Source organism: Trachypithecus francoisi, unplaced genomic scaffold (genome assembly GCF_009764315.1).
Source record: "Trachypithecus francoisi isolate TF-2019V2 unplaced genomic scaffold, Tfra_2.0 Lachesis_group1, whole genome shotgun sequence".
Classification (NCBI taxonomy): Eukaryota; Metazoa; Chordata; class Mammalia; order Primates; family Cercopithecidae; genus Trachypithecus; species Trachypithecus francoisi.
This window is the reverse complement of record NW_022681454.1, coordinates 118,833,975-118,858,248: the sequence shown is the minus strand read 5'-3', so window position 1 is coordinate 118,858,248 and position 24,274 is coordinate 118,833,975. Positions and strand designations below refer to the sequence as shown.

Sequence of the window (24,274 nt, the reverse complement as noted above, 5' to 3'; positions counted from 1 at the left end):
GTTTTCATTACTTTATTCCTCTGCTCTAAAATCATCAGTGCCTCCCCACTGCTCGCGCAATAAAGTCTTAAGATAGCACTAAAAACCAAAGGGTGTGATTATCTATTCATGTTGCTTAGCCAATTTGTTACAAACAACAAAAAGGTTACTATATGAGACTCTTCTATTTAATGATTACATATAGATACTTAAGTTGCATTTATAATTAAGCCATGTACTTTTTAAAGGCTCCTCCCATTTTGCATGAAGGCTGTAGGAAGACAGGTACGGAATATCCTCACTAGAATTCCAAGGTGCATACTACTGGATGGTTCCAGTTGCTAAGTAATGACTAAGGAGGTATTATTATAATTAGAAAAAAACAGGCTGGCTCACCTGTGCATCAGCAAGCTGAACAGCAGGAAACCCTTGGTTTGCTTCTTCTACACCTGCCACATCATCCTGACTGGTGCTATGCTGAGAATGTGTCCCATCCAAAGTATTTTGGTCACTAGACAAGACAGTGTTGAAATCTGAGGCTGAGGGTATTGTAGGAAGATTGGGTGCAACACCTAATGGAATAAATTTTTAAGAATAAAATGTAAATTACTGGAAAACAGAAACACATAAAAGCATACAGCAGGGTAAACTTTTGAAGCCTGTAGAGCAGTACCATTTCAAGACTGTTTAAATTAAAAAGAAAAATAAATAATGCATACCTTTAGGTTATTTTACAGACACGATTTATTAGTGAAAAATGAAATTAACTCTTCAGAACACGTCATCCTTATCTATCCTTACATATACATACTCTTTTAGATTTAATTAAATATTTGTTAAGTAACTAAAAGTTAAGAATGATAGTTATAATGTCTCAAAGGGATCTAGATAAACTAAAGCTATCTTCTGTAATGTCAAGTATATAATGTAGTAATTACACTTTGCATTTTCTCATTTACCACTTAAACCAGTCACATTAAAAGGAAGCTTTAAACTCTTTATATACAATCTCATATTTGACATATTTGCCTTTCAACAAGAACACTGAGTGACTGCTTACTACTCTCTCAATTACAATGTTATCAAAGACATTTATAAATATAAATGGACCAATTTCAACCAAGCAGTACTTGTTTGAGATTGTTAACCCATCTTCTGAAAAATAAGATTTTAGTATACATTCCCCTTAGACAGTTAAGCAAAATAATGTGATAACACAATACCTGTGGGAAGACTATTGTGTCCTGATTTTATAACAGGAGATTCTTGTACCACACTTCCTCGATTACCCACAGCATTTGACATCCAATTATAGAAACTCACAGATGATGGCTCAGATAGCAAGGGATGTTCAGATAACATATCAGTGGCCACTGTGTTTCCTGAAAAAAAAAAATGTAATTTATATAACTATGTTTGAAGAACCAAGTTAAAATGTATGTTTGCAGATGGTTTTAAATTCTCACTGCATAATGTTGGTATTTGGATATTAATGCATTAATAAATAGCTTATTTTTATCATAATGGGGGAAATTCTGTGTTGCTGGTCGAGAGAGCACCCCACACCAAAAGCCTACATTGACATTAGTCAGTGCTGCAATTTAAAAATGCAAACTAAGGGCATGAAGACTCCAAAAAGTTACAGAACAATGGATTCCTAAAATTTTTTCTCAAAGATAAGGTATGAGCGATTAGTTGTACTACCAAAGCATATATCTAACTCAACTTAAGTCCTGTTTCATTTCAATTCCCCCATAAATATAAAAATGTAATTATCAAATCTAGAGCATGTACCTGTTCTTGTTAGGGAGCTGCTTTTCACAGCAGCACTGCTTCTCTGAGGAGTCCCTTCCAGGAGGTTGTGCAGGCTTGGGAAGCTTCCAGTCAGGTAGCTGAGTAGGCTCTCCTTCCTTGGACTCTCCTTTACTGGCATCCCAGCACGTCCAACATGCACTGGAGAATCAGTGGCAGTGTCCCCACTGGTATAGCTCAGAGAATGATATGGGTGAATGCCCTACAGAAAGTGTAACAGGGTTATTTCTTACGTATATAAAAATGACTGCTGATAACTACAACCACTATTACTATTACTGTTGCTATAACTGCTAGCTATTTTGCACATTAATACCAAAACTGATCATGTCTACTAGGATTGTGGTGAATGCTTTTTACATACGTCCTTAAATGTAGGTAAAAATGTTTTGTAACTCTATAGTACAAGAAAAAGGGCTACTTTTATTATCAATATTATAACGAAGCACTTCCACTTATTTTAACCATGGATCATTAATTCCCTTCTTAATCTGATGAGGGAGTCTGGTGACAAGACATAAAACCACATAGCACAGTATATCAAACAGATGGTAGAAATGAAGCACTATTCATACCTAAGGAGCAGTAAACAGTATGTTGAAACTTCAGAAAGTTATACATAGGGTGTTTGTGGAAGTGCCAAGGAACATTCACGTGGGTAGCAAAGAAAAACAGTAGCCTGAAATATTTATATCACTGCTTATTTACTGAACCAGCAAACTGATACCCAGACACAATATCCTTTGCACAAAATATTCCCTAGAAAAACCTACTACACACACACATACACACACACACACACACACACACACACACACACACAAAGGATCTGTGACAGGATCTTTACGTGACTGATACCATCCAAAGTAAAGTCTAGGTACTCAAAGAAACTAAAGAAAGAAAAGTTGTCTACCTTCAGCAACCTTCCCTGCAGTTTTTTACAGGAGTCAGGATAGACATCTACCTGGAAGGAAACTAGAGGCTTTTTGCTAACAGCAAGAAATGTTGACACAATGGACACCAGTGCTGTGAAGCTCTTAAAAGTCTTAACCTCCTCTGGAAAGCAGAAAAGTTTATTCCTTTTTCTATGCCTTCCCAGTCATCCTCACTTAGATGAGGAAAGGTGGAGGAAGGGTGTTGACACAGGAAATAAAAGAACACTTAAAACATATTAAACATTTGATAAGTATATTTCATGTATTATCTTATTTAATCCTTAAGTTCTCTAAGGTAAGATATTATTTCTGTCCTAAAGGATGAAGAAAAGTCACTTGCATACTTACTAAGGAAAAAGCCAGATTTTTAACCCATCTACCTAATTCTACGTTCAAATTCTTAACACTAAATTATCCTTCTGAGTACTCTAATGATCAAGGTTTGTTAAGATTTAATTCTCTGGAGAGCTCTAAATGCCAAAAAGCCTTTCCACAATTAATGAAAAAAATTAAAAATTACAGAATTTTTCAATTTCTATCTTCTGTCACATCTATGATTAGAATGGCAGATCAATTTAAAATACAGTACAAAAAAAGACTACAAAGGCAAAAAGATCTTGAAAAGCAAAGATCTGAAACTAAGCATTTGGAATTTCACATTGTTAGAGGACTTTAATAATCCATAGCAAAAGAATGTTCAAAAAAAATTCTGAAAATGAACACCTTTAACAGGAAAACACCTAAATATGATTCAGGAAAAAAAGCGAAGACAGATTAAAGTGTCCATCAGGAAAAAAAGTTAAGACAGATTAAAGTGTCCCAAGCTTCTAACTATACTGTGGAAACAATAAGCTCAATAGTTAAGTCTTCTTTTAAAAGTATATCAAACTATCATTGAATGTTTTAACTAAAAGAGCCATACTTACACAGAATAAAAACTTTGAAAGCCCAAGAGACTATTCAGTACAAAGTAAGTCCTGTGTTCCAGTATACTGGATCCCTTTCCCAGAGGCTCTCTTAATTGTTTCTTATCTATCTTTACGTAACTCATTTAGGCCTATATAAGCACATACATATTTATCCTTTTTTAAACACACAAATAGATATCATCCTATACTTTATCAGTGTACTTCGATGATCATTCCATATCCACTTACAGATCTACTTCATCTAAAAGATTTCATAGTATGCATCTATATCATTGTACACTAGTTTATTAGTCCTCTAATGATTAGTACTTTGTGTTGTTTCCACAATTTCCCTTTTATAAATAGTGCTGCAAAGAATGTTCTCAGACTCATCATGTCTTTGAGCATCTATGACTTTCTCTAGAATGAATTCCTGAATATGGAACTACTAGATAAAAGAGCATCACCTTCTAAATTTTGACACATATTGCCACATTGTTATTCAAAGAGGTTGCACCAATTTGACTCCCATCAATGCCATATGAGTATCTGTTTTCTCACATCTTCACCAACAATGTACACTATTCAAAAGTTTTAGTCTTTCAATCTAGTAAGTGAGAATGGAAATCTCATTTTAGTTTACATTTCTTTAATTATAAGAAAATATTTTTGTACGTATGTATTTTCCTGTGAACTACCTGTTTATATCATTTAACCATTTTTTCTATTTGGTATTGGCTTTTTTCTTAATGATAAGAACGAGATCTTTATATTTTAGAAAATTATCCTTTTGTCATGTGTTTTACTGTTCTGTTTACAATACAGTCATGTGCCACATAATTACAGTTAAGTGAACTATAGGCAACGTATACAACAGTGAACCCATAAGATTATAATATCATATTTTTACTGTATCTTTTCTATGTTGAAATAAACACCATTGAATTACAATTGCCCACTGGCTTCAGGATAGTAATATGCTGTACAGGTTTGTAGCCTAGGAGCAAAGGCTATCCCATATAGTCTAGGTGTGTAGTAGGCTGTACCATCATCTAGGTTTGTATAAGTATAGTCTATGATATTTGCACAACGATAAATTGCCTAATGACCCATTTCTCAGAATGCATCCCTGTTAATAAGTGATGCATGACAGTATATTACTTTTTTCTGTGTATAAATTTTTATTTAATATTGTCAAAATTATCAGTTTTACGGATTCTGGGCATCAATGTGAGTGTATACACAGACTTTCAAAGAAAGTTAAAAAAAATTTTTTTTTGAGATGGAGTCTCGTTCTGTTGCCCAGGCTGGAGTACACTGGCAGAATGTCCGCTCAGTGCAACCTCCAACTCCTGGGTTAAAGCAATTCTCTGCCTCAGCCTCCCAAGTAGCTGGGATTACAGGCACCTGCCACCACACCCAGCTAATTTTTGTATTTTTAGTAGAAATGGGGTTTCACCATCTTGGCCAGACTGGTCTTGAACTCCTGACTTTGTGATCCACCCGCCCTGGCCCCCCAAAGTGCTGGAATTACAGGCGTGAACCACCGCACCTGGCCAGAAAGTTAAAATTTTAACTTTTTCAGTGCTCACAAAAGTGAACTAGCAAAAAATAAAGAACCAACAACAACAAATAACTAGCAAAAAATGAAGAACCACTAACAACAAATAATTGATTAAGGGTCAGATATTGCTCTAGGCATTTTTCATTAATTAACTCAGTTATTTCTCACAACAACCCTCTTCAGAAGGTTACTATTATAATCTCCGTCTTACACCAAGGAAACTGCAATACAGTTAAAACATACAGTTAAAACCCGTTCAGTCACAGAGCAACTAAGTCGCAGGGGCAGGTTTCAAACCAAGGCAGTCTGGCTTCCAAAGTGGTACTCTAACCACTTTGCTATATATGTCTCTTATCAAGCATCCATTAAATGTTCATAAAACCAAAAAAAATAAAATCATAAAATAGTCTAACCCAAATCACCTATTGATCATACACTGCCGAAAAGGCTTCTCATTAAAACAGGTAATTATAAGATTATCAACATTTTCTATTTGGGATTTTATTGAATACAGTATTCAATAAACTGAAGACAGCTCTAAGGCTTGGTACTTATAGTGGTCCTTAACAGCAGTTACTGATGATACAATTTTCAAAGAAATATTTAAACTGAAATTACCAATCAAGTTAATTTCAACACAAAAATGCTATCTGAATGTTAGGTTGGACACCTAACATTTAAATTTGAGATAAAATTTTAGGTTTTCTCTGTAAGTCTGAATTTGAATAACTCTAACCAAAAAGAGCAATAATATACCTTTATTTTTAATGCCGAGTCACTGTGGGTATGAGTTTTAGAAAGTTTCCTCATTATCTCAGCTCCAGTTACGGGTCCGGAGCTACCAGGTGGAGGTCGGTTAGCTGTTCCTTCTAATAGCATTGTGTGTTCACTGACTGTGGCTGAAACAGTTCAAAAGAATAAGTGAGCAATAGATCATCACATATTTTCTTGAAACATCAGCCCCAATATTTCTAGTTATATAATGACACTCAACTTTCATATTCCTTGACAAATATTTATTTTCTCCCCCACCCCAATCTTCTCACTCAGTTTCAAGAAGGGAACAAATGGCTTTTATTCAGACTTTCACATATTCCATGCAAATGATACTCAGACCAAAAGCCAATTCAACTAAGCTCAAGAAAGCACAGACTGCTCATAGATTAACAGAGGGATTTGCAGATAATTGGGATATTCAGTGTACTGGTTTTCAAACTTTTGTGTAGATTTGAAATTTTTTAAAATAAGTAATAAACAAAATCTACCCTATTCCTCATAACTCATTTATTTGTTAAATATCAAGTTATTTTTAAAACTAAGCTTGGTAAAGTTTTTTATATATCAATGTTCTAAAATCTCTAATTTTAAGACTACTCTTTCAATATTTTTTTCAAAACATCATAACATGCATTTCCACTAAATATGATAGGTCATGATAATAAAAATTAATCTTTCACAAAACATTAAGGTATGCAAGTGCATTTCATAAATGCATATCCACTATTGTTCTGACACAGCCATTTTGTTGACAAAATTGTAGGTTGAGTGCAGGCCAAGGTTACATAAATTCAGGATCAAGCAGGCATCAGGTAAAAAGACAAAGGCCCCTTTAAAATACCGTGGCATAGGGAAGACGATAGACAAATACAAATTTTAAATAGAGGTTTATGTGTTTCATTCAAAACGTTCTACTTACATTAAGATATCTTTGTCCTGGATAGATCAGGAGAAGTCTACTGTGTTTCACAAAACTGAGCTTATAAAATCAAGTCAGTATGAAAATTCCTAATCATTATCACTTATTTGGCTAATAAAAATCATACTTGTATACTTAAGCCATGACCATTTTCCAATTTGGGACATGAATTATTAAAATTATCACAAGTACCATGTTAACAAGTACGTAATATCTAAAATTGCTTATATTAGTAATTAATTAATAAGTGTGAGGAAAAACAAAGGGTCTTGACATTTTTAAAGAGGTATATTAACTTATTAATAAAAGATGCATAATATCTAAGCAAAAAACATACAGCAATTGTGTTGAGTAAGAAAACACCCTAATTGTGAAGTGTAAGAAAGTACTCAATAGAGGCTTACAAAACTACCTGCATCAAACTCAAATTCTGCTCCATCAGCACTGGTATCACTTTGAAGACCACCCCCATTGTCCAATCCAAGTCCATCTTCATGTTCATGGTCCATAGCTATTTGAGGTTTCAGAGGCTGAGCTGGTCTATGTAAGCTAACTCCTTTAAAGGCTGGTGTCACCACAATAAACTTCATCCACTGCCTTGCCAGTGCAACTAAACCTTTCTTCAAAGTTACCAAAGCAGGAAGTCCATCACTCTGTAACAATAATGATGTGGTTAGAAGTAATCTAATGTAATAATATCAGTTACCATTTAAGTGTTTTCCATGTATTTATTCAAATATCATAATTCCCATTTACAGATAAAGAAACTAAAACTTAGATGTTAAGTAATTTGTTCAAAGTTACCCAAGAGAGTCAGGATTTCAATTATATGTAGACTACAGAATCTAATCTCTAGATACAACATTTCATCTTTGTGTCATAAAACAACACAACAGCACAGGTCAATATGATACTAGATGTGGGATACAAAATTGGAATTTTCTTTAAGAAGCATTCAATCTACTTTACTTATTTTGCCTAAGTGAAGAATCAAAATGTACTTTGAGCTACTTGGAACATTCAGTAAGCAAAGAGGAAGTAAAATTATTTCCTTCAAAGATTAGATAACTACCATTGTTTTAACATTTAAAAAAATAAATTACTATAACTTATGTAGTATGCTAGACATAGATGAATTTGTAACTGCCTTGAAAGTTAACTGTATTATCAGTAATAATTATATACTTTAAAATACATTTTATTCCACATGGTGACGATTATAAGAAAGAAATTTTTGGCTCTTTTCCTGTTACCTTAGTCTAATTACCTTGCCTTAGCCTAAAGAAAAAAATATCTAACTCCTCTTCATCCTGCTTCCTACCATTCCTCATTTTAGGAGAAATGGTTAATTTGATTGAAGAGCACTATTTACTGTTTACTTTCTGAGGAACACCAAGTCCACTAGCCTGTCCTTTCATTCCTAGCCTCACATGAGGGCCATGTTGTGCCTCTTCCTCTTACATGGAAAACACATCTGGCAGAGCATCCATCCATGGGAAACGCCTGCCCTGTTCAAGCTTCTCTACCTATAACTACACAGGCAAGTTAGGCTTACGCTGTAGATTTTCCAGTCTTCAATTCACAGGGAGGGAGTAAAAAGCACTACACCAGCCTTAAGTCTAAGTGTCTTTTTCAAATCCAACACTTACTAGAGATTCTTGACTTGCCTGATGAATGGCTTGACTGGCCACTAATAATACTGATACATTGGTCCCTAATTTGACTAAAGATTCTTGTGTGTCCCCTATTGGCCAGCAGCTTGAAGAAGAGAAGAGAGATCCTAGAAGTTGTAAAACTCTAATCATCATGTGTTATCTGCTTTTCTAAAGGCAGAGATGGATTGTATTTATTTTGTGCAATTATATATTCTCCCCTCAATCATCAATTAGTCCCTGTTTCATCAAACTGTATGTGAAATTTGGCTCTGGTGATTATTCTCTTGCTTAAAAACTCTTTATACCTTTAGCTTCCAAGACATCAATCTTTCCTGGTTCTCCTACCTCTTTCTTTCCCTTCCCATCACTCCATGTATCCCTATCCAACGACCTACACCCCCTTTAATTTTGGCACTCTTCAGGATTCCATCCTTGAGCAGTTTATTACTCAACATAGCATTTCTGGAAATCTCATCCATGTCTACAGCTTCTACTAACACCTTTATGCTAGCAACTCCCAAATCATTAATCTGAGCACACTCTTTGTCTACAGACCCGTATTTCTTTTTTTTTCTTTGTTTTTGAGACAGAGTTTTGCTCTTGTTGCCCACGCTGGAGTGAAATGGAGAGATCTTGGTTCGCTGCAGCCTCTGCCTCCCAGGTTCAACCAGTTCTCCTGCCTCAGTCTCCCGAGTAGCTGGGATTACAGGTGTCAGCCACCAGATCCAGCTAATTTTTTGTATTTTTAGTAGAGACAGAGTTTTTCCATGTTGGCTAGCTTGATCACGAACTCTTGGCCTCAGACGATCCACCCGCCTCAGCCTCCCAAAGTGCTGGGATTATAGGTGTGAGCCACCGTGCCTGGACAATAGACCTGTATTTCTAACCATTCTCACATGCATCTAAACCCTGTGTATCAGTGGTCCACCAACAGAATAGAGAATTCCTTAAAACTAATGTAGTTTCAGTAACTTACCATTGTAGCATCATCAATGATGGAGTAATTTGCCTGGTGCAGGTAGTGGTGTAGTATATTACATAGTAAACACGAAGGATTTTCTTGGAGAAAGCGAGCAACTTTCGTAAGTCTGTTGTATTTACTTCTTAGGGGAAAATGTACACTTTTATTCTAAAATCAAGAAACAACAATAGATTTAGAGTGATGGGTATGAAAGAGCCTACAAATAAAAGATATTCAGTAATTAAGAACTTATAAGTCTGATATTTTCCAACAATGATTAACAATAAGGGGTCATTTTCAATACTAAAGTTTGTATAATACCTTATTTAAAGACATACCTCTAATGCTTCTGTCATTATGCATCCCATAACAGCACAAATTCTCAAGGTTCCCTCAGTTTCCAATTTGTTTAAGGATGACTTGAGTTGGTCAATGGGAACAAGCCATGCACCAACAGCTGGCGTTGCAGTGCTTAAAAGGTTCAGCTGCCTTTTAACATAAATAAAAAATTATAAAAACAAGTGTCAAAATTTGTATTTCAAACAATCCCCCATACCTACTGTACTTAGTGGTTGTTTTACTCAGGCAAAATTACTTCATTTTCTTTTTTAGCACTGATAAATTATGAAAGCAAAACTAAGAAATGTAAAAAAATTGGACAATAGAAAAGAAAGAAAAAAAAAGCCTGTCAGAGATAAAAAGAGTAAACAAAAGTCTAAGGGAGAGGAACATATAAAAATAAAACTAAAGTACTATGAAAGAAATTGGGTCAAACAAGGTGAGACTAATGTCTACAAAACATATGAAGTAAGAATGATGAAAAAGTTGCAACCTTAATACTATATATACCAGAAAAGTAATTTTAAAAAATATGAAACAGAATTGTATACTATTTAAAATAAAGAAACATCAAGGGATAATACTATATTTTAAAAACTCTTTACCTAGAAAATGCATGTGTGTGAGATCTCACATTGGTGGGAGCTGCAAAACTAAACCAAATTTCTTTAATGGTCAACTTCATGCTACATGAATCTGGAGGAGGAGGCATCAGAGGTAGATCTTTTTTCAAATCATCAGATTCGACTCCTTCATCCTATATAAAATAGAATGCCAAAAACGTATTAACATACAGCCCTTAAAACTACTAACACAGAGGCTAATGTTTTCAGTGCAAAACCTTTTCATCAAATCAAGTCTGGGAACGTCTGTACTTCTCCTTTATGTTTGAAGGATATTTTTGCCAGATATACTATCCTTTCAAAAGTGTTCTTCCTTCATCACTTAAATATGTCTTGCCACGCTCTCCTGGCCTGTAAAGATTCCACTGAAAAATCTGCTTCCAGTCATACCAGAGCTCCATCGTTATTTGTTTCTTTTCTCTTGCTGCTTTTAGGATCCTTTACTTTATGCTTGACCTTTGGGAGTTTAATGATTAAATATCCTGAGGTAGTCTTAATTGGTTTAAATCTGCTTGGTATTCTCTGCCTTCTTGTACTTGAATACTGATATCTTTCTCAAGGTTTGGGAAGTTCTCTGTTGTTATCCCTTTAAATAAACTTTCTACGTCTCTTTCTCTACCTTCTCTTTAAGGCCAGTAACTCTTAGATTTGCCCTTTTGAGGCTATTTTCTAGATCTCGTAGGCATGCTTTGTTCTTTTTCATTCCTTTTTTCTTTTGTCTCCTCTGTGTGTTTTCAAACAGTCTGTCTTCAAGCTCATTAATTCTTTCTTCTACTTGAACAATTTTGCTAGTAAGAGACTCTGATGCATTCTTCACTATGTCACTTGGATTTTTCAGCTCCAGAATTTCTGCTGGATTACTTTTTTTTTTTTTTTTGGATTACTTTTAATTGTTTGTCAAATTTATCTAATAAGATTCTGAATCCCTTCTCTGTGTTACCTTGAATTTCTCTGAGTTTCCTCAATACAGTTATTTTGAATTCTCTGTCTTGAAATTTCTCCGGGATTAGTCCCTGGTGCCTTATTTAATTCATTCGGTGAGGTCGTAGTTTGCTGGCTGTTTTTGATGCTTGTGGATATTCATCAATGTCTGGGCATTGAAGAGTTAGGTGTTTATTGTAGTCTTCACAGTCTGGGCTTGTTTGTACCCATCCTTCCTTCTTGGGAAGGCTTTTCAGGTATTCAAAGGGACTTGGGTGTTATAAGTTTTTGGCCAGCACAGTCATATCTGCATTAGGGGGCACCCCAAGCCCTGTATCACTGTTCTTGCAACTTATAGAGGTACCACCTTGGTGGTGTTGGATAAGATTCAGAAGATTCTCTAGATTACCAGACAGAGGCTCTTATTATCTTCCCTTACTTTCTCCCAAAGAGAATCTCTCTCTGTGTGTGCTGAGCTTCCCGGGGCTGGGAAAGCAGTGACACAAGCACCCCTGTGGCTACCACCACTGGAACTGTGTGGGGTTAGACCTGAAGCCAGCATAGCACTTTGTCTCACCCAGGGCCTGCTGTAACCACTACCTGACTTCTGCCTATATTTGCTCACAGACCTAGAACTCTACAATCAGTAGGTGGTGAAGCCAACCAGGCTTGTATATTTCCCTTCAGGGTGGTGAGTTCCCCAGGCTCTGGGCAGGTCTAGAGATACTATCCAGGAGCCAACAACTGGAGACAAAAACCTTATAAATCTACTTGGTGTGCTATTCTACCATGCCTGAGCTGGCACTTATATCATGAGACACAGACCTTCCCACTCTTCTCTCCCCTTTCCACAGGCAGAGAATCTTAACCCCATGGCCACCACCATCACAGGCCCAGGGGTAGTACTGTCAAACTACCACTGATGTTCACTTAAGGCCCAAGAGCTGTTCAGTCAGCATGTGGTGAATGCTGTCAGGCCTGAAACTCATGCTTCAGGACAGTGGGCTCCTTGCTGACCCAGGACAGGTCCAGAAATGCCATCCAGGAGCCATGTCCTAAAATCAGGGACCCCAAGAGCCTGCTTAGTACTCTGCATATTGCAGCCACGCTGGCATCAATGGCACAAGACAAAGTCCCCTTTACTTTTCCCTCTACTTTTCTCAAGCAGGAAGAACGTCTCACTATAGCCACCACAGCTAGGAATGTGCTAGGTCATACCTAAACCAACACATCGCAGAGTGTCACCCAAGGCCCATGATGTACTACCTGGGTACTACTGCTGGTTATTCAGGGCTCAAAGGCTCTTCAGTCAGCAGATGATTGATCCTGCCAGGACTGGGTCCTTTCCTTCAATGCAGTGGGTTCCCTTCTGGCCTAGAGTGTGTCTAGAAATGTTGTCCAGGAACTAGGGTCTGGAATGGAGGTGTCATGACTTTGCTAAATACTAAATGATGACGTCTAAAAGGCCACTAAATACAATTCTGGAGCTCAAGTAAAGAGCTGTTGCTAAAGGTGTGGCCAGTGGGAAAGAGAAGTGTCATTAAATTACGGAACTGACCTAGAAAATGAAATTCATCAGGGAGCAGACAAATAGCCAGAAGAAAGGAAGAGCCAACAACAGAACCTGAGGAGACCACTATATTTAAGAAGAAAAAATTCCATAAGGAAATGGACCAATAAAGTCAGAGAACCCAAAGAAAATAATGTTAGCAAATTCAAGGACTTTCAGCAAGGAGAGTAGGATCTGAGAGATCAAGAAAGATGCTTGAATTTCTGTCAAGTATTTTCGTAGGTGAAGGAGAAGGAAAGAACAGCTAGGCTCGTCACAGCTCTTCTGTCCAGTGAGTAGCTATTGTATTTTTAAATTTCCTTAATTAAAGTGATAATACATCCCTCAAACATTTCCAAAGACCCCAAAACAAAACCGTGATTAAACTCATTAAACTACACATTAAATAAAAACAAATGTTTTAAAAATAAATCCCTAGGAATAGGTGAGTACACCCATGATTACTAGATACCCATACTAGACTTCCTAATTAAAAGGTGGTTTCTTTGGAACTTTTTCCTCTCCAATTAGCCTAATTTTCAAAGTGACCAGAAATATATGTACATATGTTTTAGAATAACAGTTACTACGTTATTATGTACTAGATACTGAGCTAAGCCCTTCATATGTACTGTCTGCTTCAATCTTCACAACACTGCAAGGTCAGTATCATGACCATACTCCTATTACAGGTAAAGAAACTTAGGAAAAGGTAAGGAACTTGCCCCAGGTCACCAGTTAGTGGCACAACATTTCTTCAACACAAAATTTGGAATATTTTTGTTGTTGCTGTTACTGTACTCATCACCACCCATGTAATTCTACCATAATAAAAATTAAAAGTGAGTTGAATATAACGTACTAATCAGAACTCTTAACTGAAATAAGCAGACACCGACAAAAATATTTAGAACTGACATAAAATACTACCAATAACAAAATGACTTCTGTTAAAATCCTCTAAAACCTATAGGTGGGCTTCTCTTAAATTTTATTAATCTATTAATTCAACAAATATTTATTAAGTATCTAATATGAGCAAAGCATAATGCTAGGACTATGACGGATATAAATATATCTATGATATACTTCAGAAATTCTATTCTAGTAGTATATTCAGCAACACACTTTGACTAACATTTAAGTAGATATCATAAATCCAAAATAGGGAAAGACAGGCAAATACACTCCAGAAACTAATTTCGAATTGCGTATGTAGTTTTCTTTGTTATTTTTCTAAAGCACCATTATTATTGTTATTAGAAAATCACTGACCTGTTCATCTGAAACAGAATTTCCATTTAAATCTGAGGAAGGGCTTGTCCGGTCACATGGAAGATTATCATCAGAGACATCAGTATTATAACCACTTCCAGTTGGAGAATCAGAAGAATTATTGGATGTCAGCACTCCACCCCTTTCTGTGTCACTAGCTTTACCCATAATTCCAAAACTGTTATATAAAACAGCACCAGACTGTCTTCCTCCTATAAAAATAAAAAAAAGTATTTATTATAAATGGTGGGAAAGTATCTTAATGCTGTACTCTACAATATCTGTATACAATTTCATAAAGACTATTTTTTTCTCACCAAGTCTTTGCCCTTATCTATAAAAGTAATGTATCATTGAATTATCAGGTAAATAATTGTAGGCATATACAACTACTATTATTTACAGTAATTACTATTTTATATATTACTAAACCTAAAAAAAGTGTTATACACATATCAACCTTCCTTTTTGAGATATTACTCAATAATATATAAGAAAGCATATATAATTCTAAGTAGATATTTTTCACTGAATAAAGAATTTACAGTTTTTATATCCTATATGGCATAGTTCTACTGATCAAAGATCCAGTTTTCCAAGATGCAAAGCTTCAAAAAATGGGTGGCTTTATATTTTATTTGGGAATTGTTCTGAAAAACATATTGTTTTTTTCAAGCTCTACCTAGTTTTAAAATCACATAATGGAGGAAAAGTTCCACTTCAGCAATTGGTATGAGGCACTCACCCCGGTAAATAATCCGAGATACCACAGTTTCTGCTTTATTATGTTGATTCAGGTTACTGAAAGCCATGATTGTTCAAAACATTTCTTCAATATAGGGCAAATTTGTCCCCAACTTAAGCAGAATTCAACAAAAAATGCTTGCCTTTTATGGTTAAATTTTCAAGTCCACATTCAAACATTATCCATCCCCATTTTTCTTGGCTGGGACCTATTCGAGTTACATCTGGAATAGCTTGCTGATCAGTTTCATCCACAAAAGTAAATTCATCCAACTCTTCAAGAGTAAATAAAACTTTGGACTTCTCAAAAGGAATAGCAGTGATTGCACAGGTCCCAATGTCTATTATCAAAAGAGAGCAAAATGACCATTTTTAAAGATGTAAGTTTACACTTAAAAAAAAAAAATTGGACATCTGGCACACAGGTTGTCTTTAAAAGATGTCTCAGTGCTCTGCCGAAAAGATAGAAAAAATAAACAAATGAGCTAACTTTTAGAATAATGCTGCCTAAGAGGAAGAAAAGAAGATTTTATGATTAACAAGTTGCTCAAAGATAGTATGAATTTGTTTCTGAATGATTACAGGATACTCTCAAAAATATAAAGTTAAAAATATCCTAAATAATTCATATTCACAGTAGTTTTAAATACTTTCATCATCTCACAAAATAAAAAAAAATTTCAATTAATTACCAAGCCTTAGGAAAAACATTATTTTCTAGGCAAATTATAGCTTTTACTAAAAGATTGTTTTATACTAACATATTTTATATAACTACAATTTATCATAGACCTTGTCATGCTTCCATGGCTTACAGATACACCGTGGAAATTAACATCCCAAGTGCCTGGGAGAAGTTTTACTTTATCTTACTTTTTTCATTTCTCTCTCTGATTATCGCTAATGAATAAAATATATATATATATATATATATTTAAAACACACGTAAATTTACCATTCAAGGATAACTTGTTTATATTTGAAGTACACTGCCTTCTAGCCCTTTAGAGATCACTTTGCAAACCCAGCTTTGGTTCCCATTTTTCATGCAACAGTAAATAATTTCCTCAGGTCATTAAAATTTTTTCAAATATATAATTTTAATAGCTATATAATATACCATCATATGGAAATGACATTCTTTGCATTTATAATTAAAAGGTGTTATTCAGAGAATAAATATTCACCTACATTTTCTTATAGTTTTCTCATTATTTAGTTTTTTTGTATTTGTCTTTAATCCCATACATATCCAGATGTATCAAAGTTCAAAAAATTATGAAAAAGTACACAATGAAAAGCCTCTAACAGCACAACCAGACACCTAGTTCCCCTCCCTATAAGGGTAACAAATATCATGAGGTTATTAAGTATCCTTTGGCAAATAACTAACATACATATAAGCAAAGACATCTACATTTTTGCCACATTTTTACAGAAATGTCCACCTTGGAATTTCGTTGGGAGTTTTGTCTTCAATGAGACGTTTTTCTGCATGATAATGCCTTTCAAAATTATATAAGGTTCTGCTTATGGTCTGTGTAATACCCAGTGCAAACTGGTTACCCGTGCAAACTACAGAGCTGATAAAAGTGTCTTCACTCAAGCCACCACATTTTTCACCAGTTTTAGGACTACAGATCTTAGGCAGTCATGAAAAGTCCCTTGAAAATCTCAGGTCAAAGGCTTTGAGCCTCATACCTGGGATGAAAAAAACAAGCCTTGAGAAAGTCAAAACATATACACAGACCCAGAATGCAGACAGGATCGTGGAAACTTCAGAACCTATAAAATACAGTAAGCAAATTCAAGGAATTCATTTGTTTATTCATTATTCAGGATTGGTCACCAGTCCCACATAAAGATTTCAGCAGAGCAATCATCTCAAACATGATTAACAAATCTAACTTTTTCTGAATTGAATCTGACATTCTGAAATCATTTAAGTTTCTAAATAAGAAAATGTGCTAAATAAGAATCAAAAATATTAAAATGACGTATAACAGCTCTACTTTCTTTTTACCTCACTAGGGACTTTAAGAGAAATGTGTGTCACCTTATTGCTGCTACATTTTACAGTCTCTCTGGTTTTGATTAATATTATAATTAATTCTTTTTAACACTGTTTCACAAACAGAATGATTTAAAAAATAAGAAAGACTATAAAGATCATGTCCTTTCTGTTCTTTTTTTTGAGACGGAGTCTCGCTCTGTCGCCCAGACTGGAGTGCAGTGGTGCAATCTCGGCTCATTGCAAGTTCCACCTCCCGGGTTCACGCCATTCTCCTGCCTCAGCCTACCGTGTAGCTGGGACTACAGGCGCCCGCCACTGCACCTGGCTAATTTTTTTTTTTTTATTTTTAGTAGAGACGGGGTTTCACCGTGTTATCCAGGATGGTCTCGATCTCCTGATGTCGTGATCCGCCCGTCTCGGCCTCCCAAAGTGCTGGGATTACAGGCGTGAGCACCGCGCCCGGCCTGTCCTTTCTGTTCTATGTAAATAGCATGGAAAAAACACATGGGAAATAGAAGCAGTTCCTAATTTGGGACCATAACACTTAACTTTCTTACCAAAGTTTATTTTCTATTCTGTAGAGAATGTGAGTGACAAGTAGCTAAATACCACATGTTCAGTACAGGGAGAAATACCTTTCTCTTTCTTATAGAATATTCAAATTGTATCAATAGTCAAAGGAAAAAACCATGTTCCCTTTTGCAAAAATCATCTTAGATTTATATATGCCAAGAAAAAACATATTGGTTGTAGAATCCTACCTGTTGTATCAAGACCCCTAAGTTGCCCATGAACTCGATGAATGTTTAACTTGGCTGCAATTTCTTTGCCTTTTTCCGCTCCAGCATTTGATCTGAGAGATCCAGATGACTGAGGCTGCATCTTTGTGGCATGAACATACCTATCAAAATTTGATGTTCTACCAGGTTCTGCATTGTTTGAAGTCTCTTCAACCACACCTCTTTATGAAAAAAAGAGAGTAAAATGTTCAACATTCAAATAATACAGTTCAGAGAAAACATTTTACCTAAAAGGTTTACTTTAAAAAAAAAAAAACACTCTACTATTATACACCAATAGTAGTAAAAAATTATTCAATGTTTACTGAAAGATACTATGAATAGAAACAGTAAAAAACTTTTAAAGACATATGTTACTAATTTATAAATTAAGATTTGAAATTCCAAAACCAGTTTTGAGTTTTAACATTACCTTCTTAGAAATGTATTAAAAATAAAAGACGATCAAGGCTTGCTTTTACATCCAGCAAGATAATCATGGCTCAGATTAATAAAGTCTTTCTTACCTATTCATACGAACTTGTGTAGCAATTCTGTCAAAACACAATGCCACCAGGGAAACATGAGTCACACTCCTACCAGGAGCTGTAGTTGGAGATTCTTCCACTGAGGCTTGTAACAAACATAAGTTTACCTAACACACACACAAAAGTTCAGAGCTGACAAGTGAAAAGTTATCACTTAAACATAAAATATGCACAAAAATGAAAAACTACTGTTAAGAATGGCATATCTATGTATCTGACAGTGAAGACGAAGCTTATGAATACAGATTCTCATAAAATAATCATAATTAAATTTTTACTGCATGAATGTGGAGCATTCTACTATTACCTAATATTCTGCTTATGTAAACTATTTATATTACATTAAATCTACATTAGAGCATAGGAATAAAACATAATATCTTTTAATATTACACACTGTTCTACCATGATTCACGTTGGTAACTGAAAAGGAAAATACCATCAAAATGCTCTCCTCTTTCAGGAAACAAATTTTAAATATTAAATTGTTACCTTTGGTATGCTAACATTAGTCTGAAGACCTTTAATTGTTACATTATCTTGCTTCGTTATAAGATTTGTCTGTGCTTGTCCTTGGTTAGTCGTTCCTATTGTAGGGTGCTCAGTTTTTGTTCCTCTAACGTCTTGTTTGGAAGATAACTAAAAAGATCATAAGTGAAACTATTTCACAAGCTTTTCATAACTTCCACATCATCCACAACAGCAACTCACTTATTCACGCTGCCCCTCTATGCCCATCTATGTGCCAGCTGCATTCTAGTTTTACATGACACCTTAAAATCCAAACCTTCGATAAGCTAGGAAACAGACTGGTAGCATCAGGGTTGAGAAAAGTAATACATGTTAAATTGAAGTCAGCCTATAGAGAAGCAGACAGAAAAAATGATACAGTAATTATAGGCATTTTTTAAGATCACTAAACTTCACTGGCTTGAAAACAAACTAGGTTTCTGATAATTGGCCCTTTTTTGGCTAGGAATATTTTTAAATTTCTTTTTTTCACTCATCTACTCTATCACATGAAATGCCAATATATATTAAATAAATAGTTAACTAAAATAATCAGTCTCACTTTCATCTCTCTTCTGGTCCCTACTCCAAGTATAATCCAGATAAATTTGAAAATCAAATGGAGAAGCTCTGGAAGAGCACTGGGATATGACTGCTAAGCAACTGGTTTCGTGGCTAGAACCACAATGTAAGTAGAGTATCACACAATGAGAGTAGTGACTTGATTCATTGAAGTGAATGAGGAAAATCTCAAAAGTAATACTAAGATACAAGTCATCTAATCATAGAGGAAAATCAAAACATAACCAGCTGTCTTAGAAAAGCAAGGTATCAGTCCTAAAGAATATTCATTCACTTAGGGCCAAAGCTTTTTAGAAAAGGCTTGGAACTAAGCTGCTTCTGAAATAAAACAAATAAAGCTACTTAATATATTTTTTAAATAAATATTTTTACTACTAGTCAATCTATAGTACAGTTATATGTCCTATCTTTTATGGAGCCAATGACATATAAACGCTTTTAGAACATGTCCAAATATTCTGATTTAACTTGTGAAGAAAATTTTTCAAGTTTGAATATTCTGTAACCATGATAAATATTCAGTTTGCTATGTCCACTGAATTTAAAAGTTCTTACATTTTCTGAGAAGGTAGTCTTGCTATTTTGGACAGCTTCCCTGAGGACTTTAGCATGAAGATCATCTACAATTGCAGCTGGATGTCGGGTACTAGCACAATGAACCATTGCTTCAATATATCTGAGGGGAAAAAGCAGTAAATGAAATATTTAAATGTCACTAATCCTACAACTTAGTTTATGTAAACATATCATGAAACATAGCACCATCTGAATATGTACAACAATCGCTCAAAATTGAAATGGGAATGTCTAAGCCACATATTTAGAAATTATACAAGGGAAACATTTCTGAGGTTATCCCCACCATCACCACCCTCACCCCAAGAAGAAGTGTTCCACACTGGGCAATGATCTTTTCTTTAACAAACTTCTGAAGAATATTTCCTGTGTTCTTCATTTATATGACATATCATAAGAATCTTAATAGTATAAGTTATCAAAGAAAAATTATGGGCTTTTGCAGGAAAAGGAAGATTTTCATGAAAGCTCATCTCCACTGAACCCCTCTTCTCTTTCCAACTGCTTCTAAACCACTTCCATTATATTCTATTCTCATTTTTATTCATATCAGTTTTATATAATATGTAATATTATTATATTATGGCAATATAATAATAAATTTGAATATACAGTCAGCTCTGCATATCTGTGGGTTCCAAATCCACACATTTAACCAAGCGCAGACTGAAAATACGGTATTCAAAATACAGTATTCATGGGGTGCAGAACCCACCAATACAGAAGGTTGGCTTTTTTAATCCACAGGTTCCACAAGACCAACTGGCAAGACTTGAGCATCTGTGGATTTTGGTATCCACAGGTGTTCTGGAACCAATACCCGACAGATACGGAGGGACAACTGTAATTATTTAGGCTGAGAAAGTAGCAAATGATAACTGAAACACAGACCTCTTTAAGCATATTTTCTTTTTTATTCAATCAAAATAGCTATCAATAATCGTCTATATGAACATATATCACATATACTTATAACTATCAACGATCTTCTATATGAACATATCATATCACATATACTTATATCACAGAGTAATCATTGTATAAAGCAATAGTTGGATTTCTAGACAAAATCAATACCTGTCTAAAGCTTCAGCCACCAGGGGAGTCAAAACAATATCAACAGTTCCTTTTACTTCAACTATGGCTGTTGTCCTGGTCTGGGACACTGGTTGATCCAGGGTCCACTCTTCTGTTAATGTTTCATCATCTGTGTTATCAGCGAGTTTTTTTTCCAACGGAGTATATGGTGTACTACACAATTTAACAAGCAAATCATACATTAAAAAGACCATGAATTAGAAGTTAGAGCTTCCTTAATGAGTGAACACATGCATTCGTTACAACCATAAATTTTATGGAATTGGACTTGAGTTTTTTTTGTTTTCGTTTTTGAGACAGAGTCTCACTCTGTCACCTAGGCTGGAGTGCATTGGTGTGATCTCAGCTCACTGTAACCTCCTCCTCCCAAGTAGCTGGGATCACAGGCATGAGCCACCATGCCTAATTTTTTTTGTATTTTTAGTAGAGATGGGGTTTCACCATGTTGGCCAGGCTGGTCTCGAATTCCTGGCCTCAAGTGATCTGCCAGCCATGGCCTGTCAAAGTGCTGAGATTACAGGTGTAGGCCACCATGCCTGCCCTGGACTTGATATTTTATGTCCCAAAGACTTTTCAAAGGCCAAAAGAAGTACTAAAATGCTAATTGATCAAAGATGGCTAATACATCGAATGAGAAAAAAATTTTAATATATTTACCTGATGTACCTTTTCCAAATTATGAAAAATATGATACTGAATTCTTATTAGTCAGCAATTTTGATATGCCAAGTTATAGCATGTTTAAAAGAAATGCTACTGACTACTTATAAATGTAGCCAAAGCCATAGCAGGCAAAAGAGCTGAATTATTTTGGTAATTTATTCTTAATATAAAGTTCATACTCAAATAAAGAATGATTATTATTCAGAATAAACTCTACCCATCTCATAATCAAGGAATACACTTTAAAAGCATGTTATTTTTACTTACTTTGAAGTTGATCCTGAAAGTTGCATGCCTCTGTCTAGCAAAGAATTAGCTGTGAGCCCCTGCTTGATAACCTAGAATATAAAACACTATAGTCTAGATTTTTTAATATATTTCTCTAATTTTATATCAACTGATATATGTAAATATCTGAATTACCTAATATGATTTTGAGATATTTGATATAAACATTTGGCAAACTGAGCAAATCAAAGAATATATTCAATTGGCAGCTTCACTTTGTTGATTCAAATAAATGGCAGAACAGGGTTGTGAAGGTAAAAGACTATAACTAAAACATAAAAGCAAGTGTTTCAAATGTCTTTCCTCCAGAGTTTCTTTTTAAATTGAGTTTTTTCTCAAGCTAATTTTAGTCTTCTCCTAGCACAACCAACTTTTAAGTGGGAAAGAGAGTCACAGAAACATTAAACTATAGGAAAAACTTTTCTTATATTTTATATCCGTAACTGATAACATGGAAAATAAATAAATGAACCTAACCAAAATGAACCTTTATAAATGCTAGTCAGTTATTTAGACTTAATGGCAAAAAAATAACTTTCTTACCTCCCAGGTCACTTTTTTTCCCCCTAACTACCCAAGCCTCTGGTAACCACCATTCTACTCTCTACATCTGTAAGAGCTTGCTTAGATTCCACGAGTGAAATCATGAGGTATTTGTCTTTTAGTGCCTTACTTATTTCACTTAACATAATGCCCTCCAGATTCATCCTATTGTCACAAATGACAGGATTTCCTTCTTCATGGCAGAATAATATTTCATTGTGTGTATATACTACATTTTCTTTATCTGTCCATTCATTGATGAACATTTAGGTTGATTCTATATATTGGCTATTGTGAATAGTCCTGTAATTAACATGGGAGTACAGACATCTCTTTAATAAATTGAATTAATTGCCTACGGATATTACCCAGTAGTGGGATTGCTGGATCATATGGAATTCTATTTTTAACTGTTTGAGGAATCTCCATACTGTTTTTCATAATGACTGCACTAATTTACATTTCCACCAACAGTGCACAATTGTTCCCTTTTCTCTGCATCCTCGCCAATACATGTCTTTTTTTGTCTTTCTGGTAACAGCCGATGTTCTTTTTTTGAAGCTTTCTAAAAATATTAATTCCTTGACCTGTCTTCTCTAGAGAGTTGACTGACTAATCAAACTAGAAAGATTTATTTAAAATACTGAAATAATTCTATCCTTCCAGGTACTATTCTGCACAAAGGCCATTCAGTTTTACACTGGAAAATTCATGTATCAACATATTTCCACATAGGCTAAAAAGTACATTTTGAAATCTTAGCATGGGCAACTGGTTTTGGGCAAGATAAGAAAATAGTACAACCTTAAAAACAAAATTTTGCAACTGTCACTAATGTTTCTTCTTCCTTCAATAAATATTATTCAAATGCCTACATAATCTATGAGAATATTCAACTCCATGTATCGTGTCCCATCATTACTAATACAGTTTACGTCCAAGCCCTGGTCGTTTCTTGCACAGACTACTGTCACATCTCCTAAGTGATCACCCCAATTCCTCTCTTGCTTAATGACAATTCAATTCTACTTAGTGTTCAAAGTACATGAGATCATATCATATTTCCTTAAAACTCTGAAGAGTTAATAAATGAAACTAAAATAAAATTCAAACTCCTGATGCCATGGTCTATAAGCTCTGAATGATCTGACCTTTGTTTAGGTCTCTAGCCTCATTATGAGCAAGTCTCCCCACTCACTATTTCTCGGGCATGCTGACCTCTCCTTCTTCAGGGCTTTAGGAAGGTGGATGCCTCTGCCTGGAATGCAGTGCCCCTAGGTCTTTCTATCTTCAATTCCTCATCATCCTTCAAATTTCAGTCTAAATATTATCTCCTCAGATGGACCTTTCATCTCAATACAATCTAGGTGTCCCCACCCCTTGTTATTCTCTATCCCAGTATCCCTTGGTTATCATCATAGACTCTTCTCAATTTGTAATTATATACTGATCTATCTATCTATTAATTGTCAGTCTTCCACCTCTAAACCATAAGCTCCATATCCATTTCCCTCACCACTCTACACCAAATGCCTTGTTCAGAATACTGTATAATAAATATCTGAATTATGAATAATTAAATAAACATTTAGACACTTCAAATAAGTATAGTATTCATATTGGCTATAACCACTAAATTTTGAGGTATTTTTAGCTTACCTAAAAAATTCTATAATGCATTTTCAGAATACATTACAAAAATGCCCAACAAC

At 35.0% G+C, this 24,274-nt stretch overlaps 1 protein-coding gene across 7 annotated transcripts in view; it reads right to left on the bottom strand.

Moving 5' to 3' along the window:
- KIAA1109 (KIAA1109 ortholog) overlaps positions 1 to 24,274 on the bottom strand; it is a 234,877-nt gene that overhangs the window by 102,554 nt on the left and 108,049 nt on the right. For all 7 annotated transcript variants that reach the window (XM_033215165.1, XM_033215170.1, XM_033215171.1 and 4 more), the window contains exons 30-45: positions 21,999 to 22,069; positions 21,048 to 21,221; positions 19,950 to 20,070; positions 18,795 to 18,941; positions 18,282 to 18,409; positions 17,737 to 17,936; positions 15,105 to 15,302; positions 14,218 to 14,429; positions 10,455 to 10,606; positions 9,849 to 9,999; positions 9,526 to 9,678; positions 7,307 to 7,547; positions 5,955 to 6,097; positions 1,774 to 1,993; positions 1,203 to 1,361; positions 376 to 551 (exon numbers count right to left, since the gene is read on the bottom strand). In XM_033215165.1, the coding sequence (XP_033071056.1) occupies positions 376 to 551; positions 1,203 to 1,361; positions 1,774 to 1,993; positions 5,955 to 6,097; positions 7,307 to 7,547; positions 9,526 to 9,678; positions 9,849 to 9,999; positions 10,455 to 10,606; positions 14,218 to 14,429; positions 15,105 to 15,302; positions 17,737 to 17,936; positions 18,282 to 18,409; positions 18,795 to 18,941; positions 19,950 to 20,070; positions 21,048 to 21,221; positions 21,999 to 22,069 (2,646 nt within the window). The remainder of the gene's footprint in view (positions 1 to 375; positions 552 to 1,202; positions 1,362 to 1,773; positions 1,994 to 5,954; positions 6,098 to 7,306; positions 7,548 to 9,525; positions 9,679 to 9,848; positions 10,000 to 10,454; positions 10,607 to 14,217; positions 14,430 to 15,104; positions 15,303 to 17,736; positions 17,937 to 18,281; positions 18,410 to 18,794; positions 18,942 to 19,949; positions 20,071 to 21,047; positions 21,222 to 21,998; positions 22,070 to 24,274) is intronic.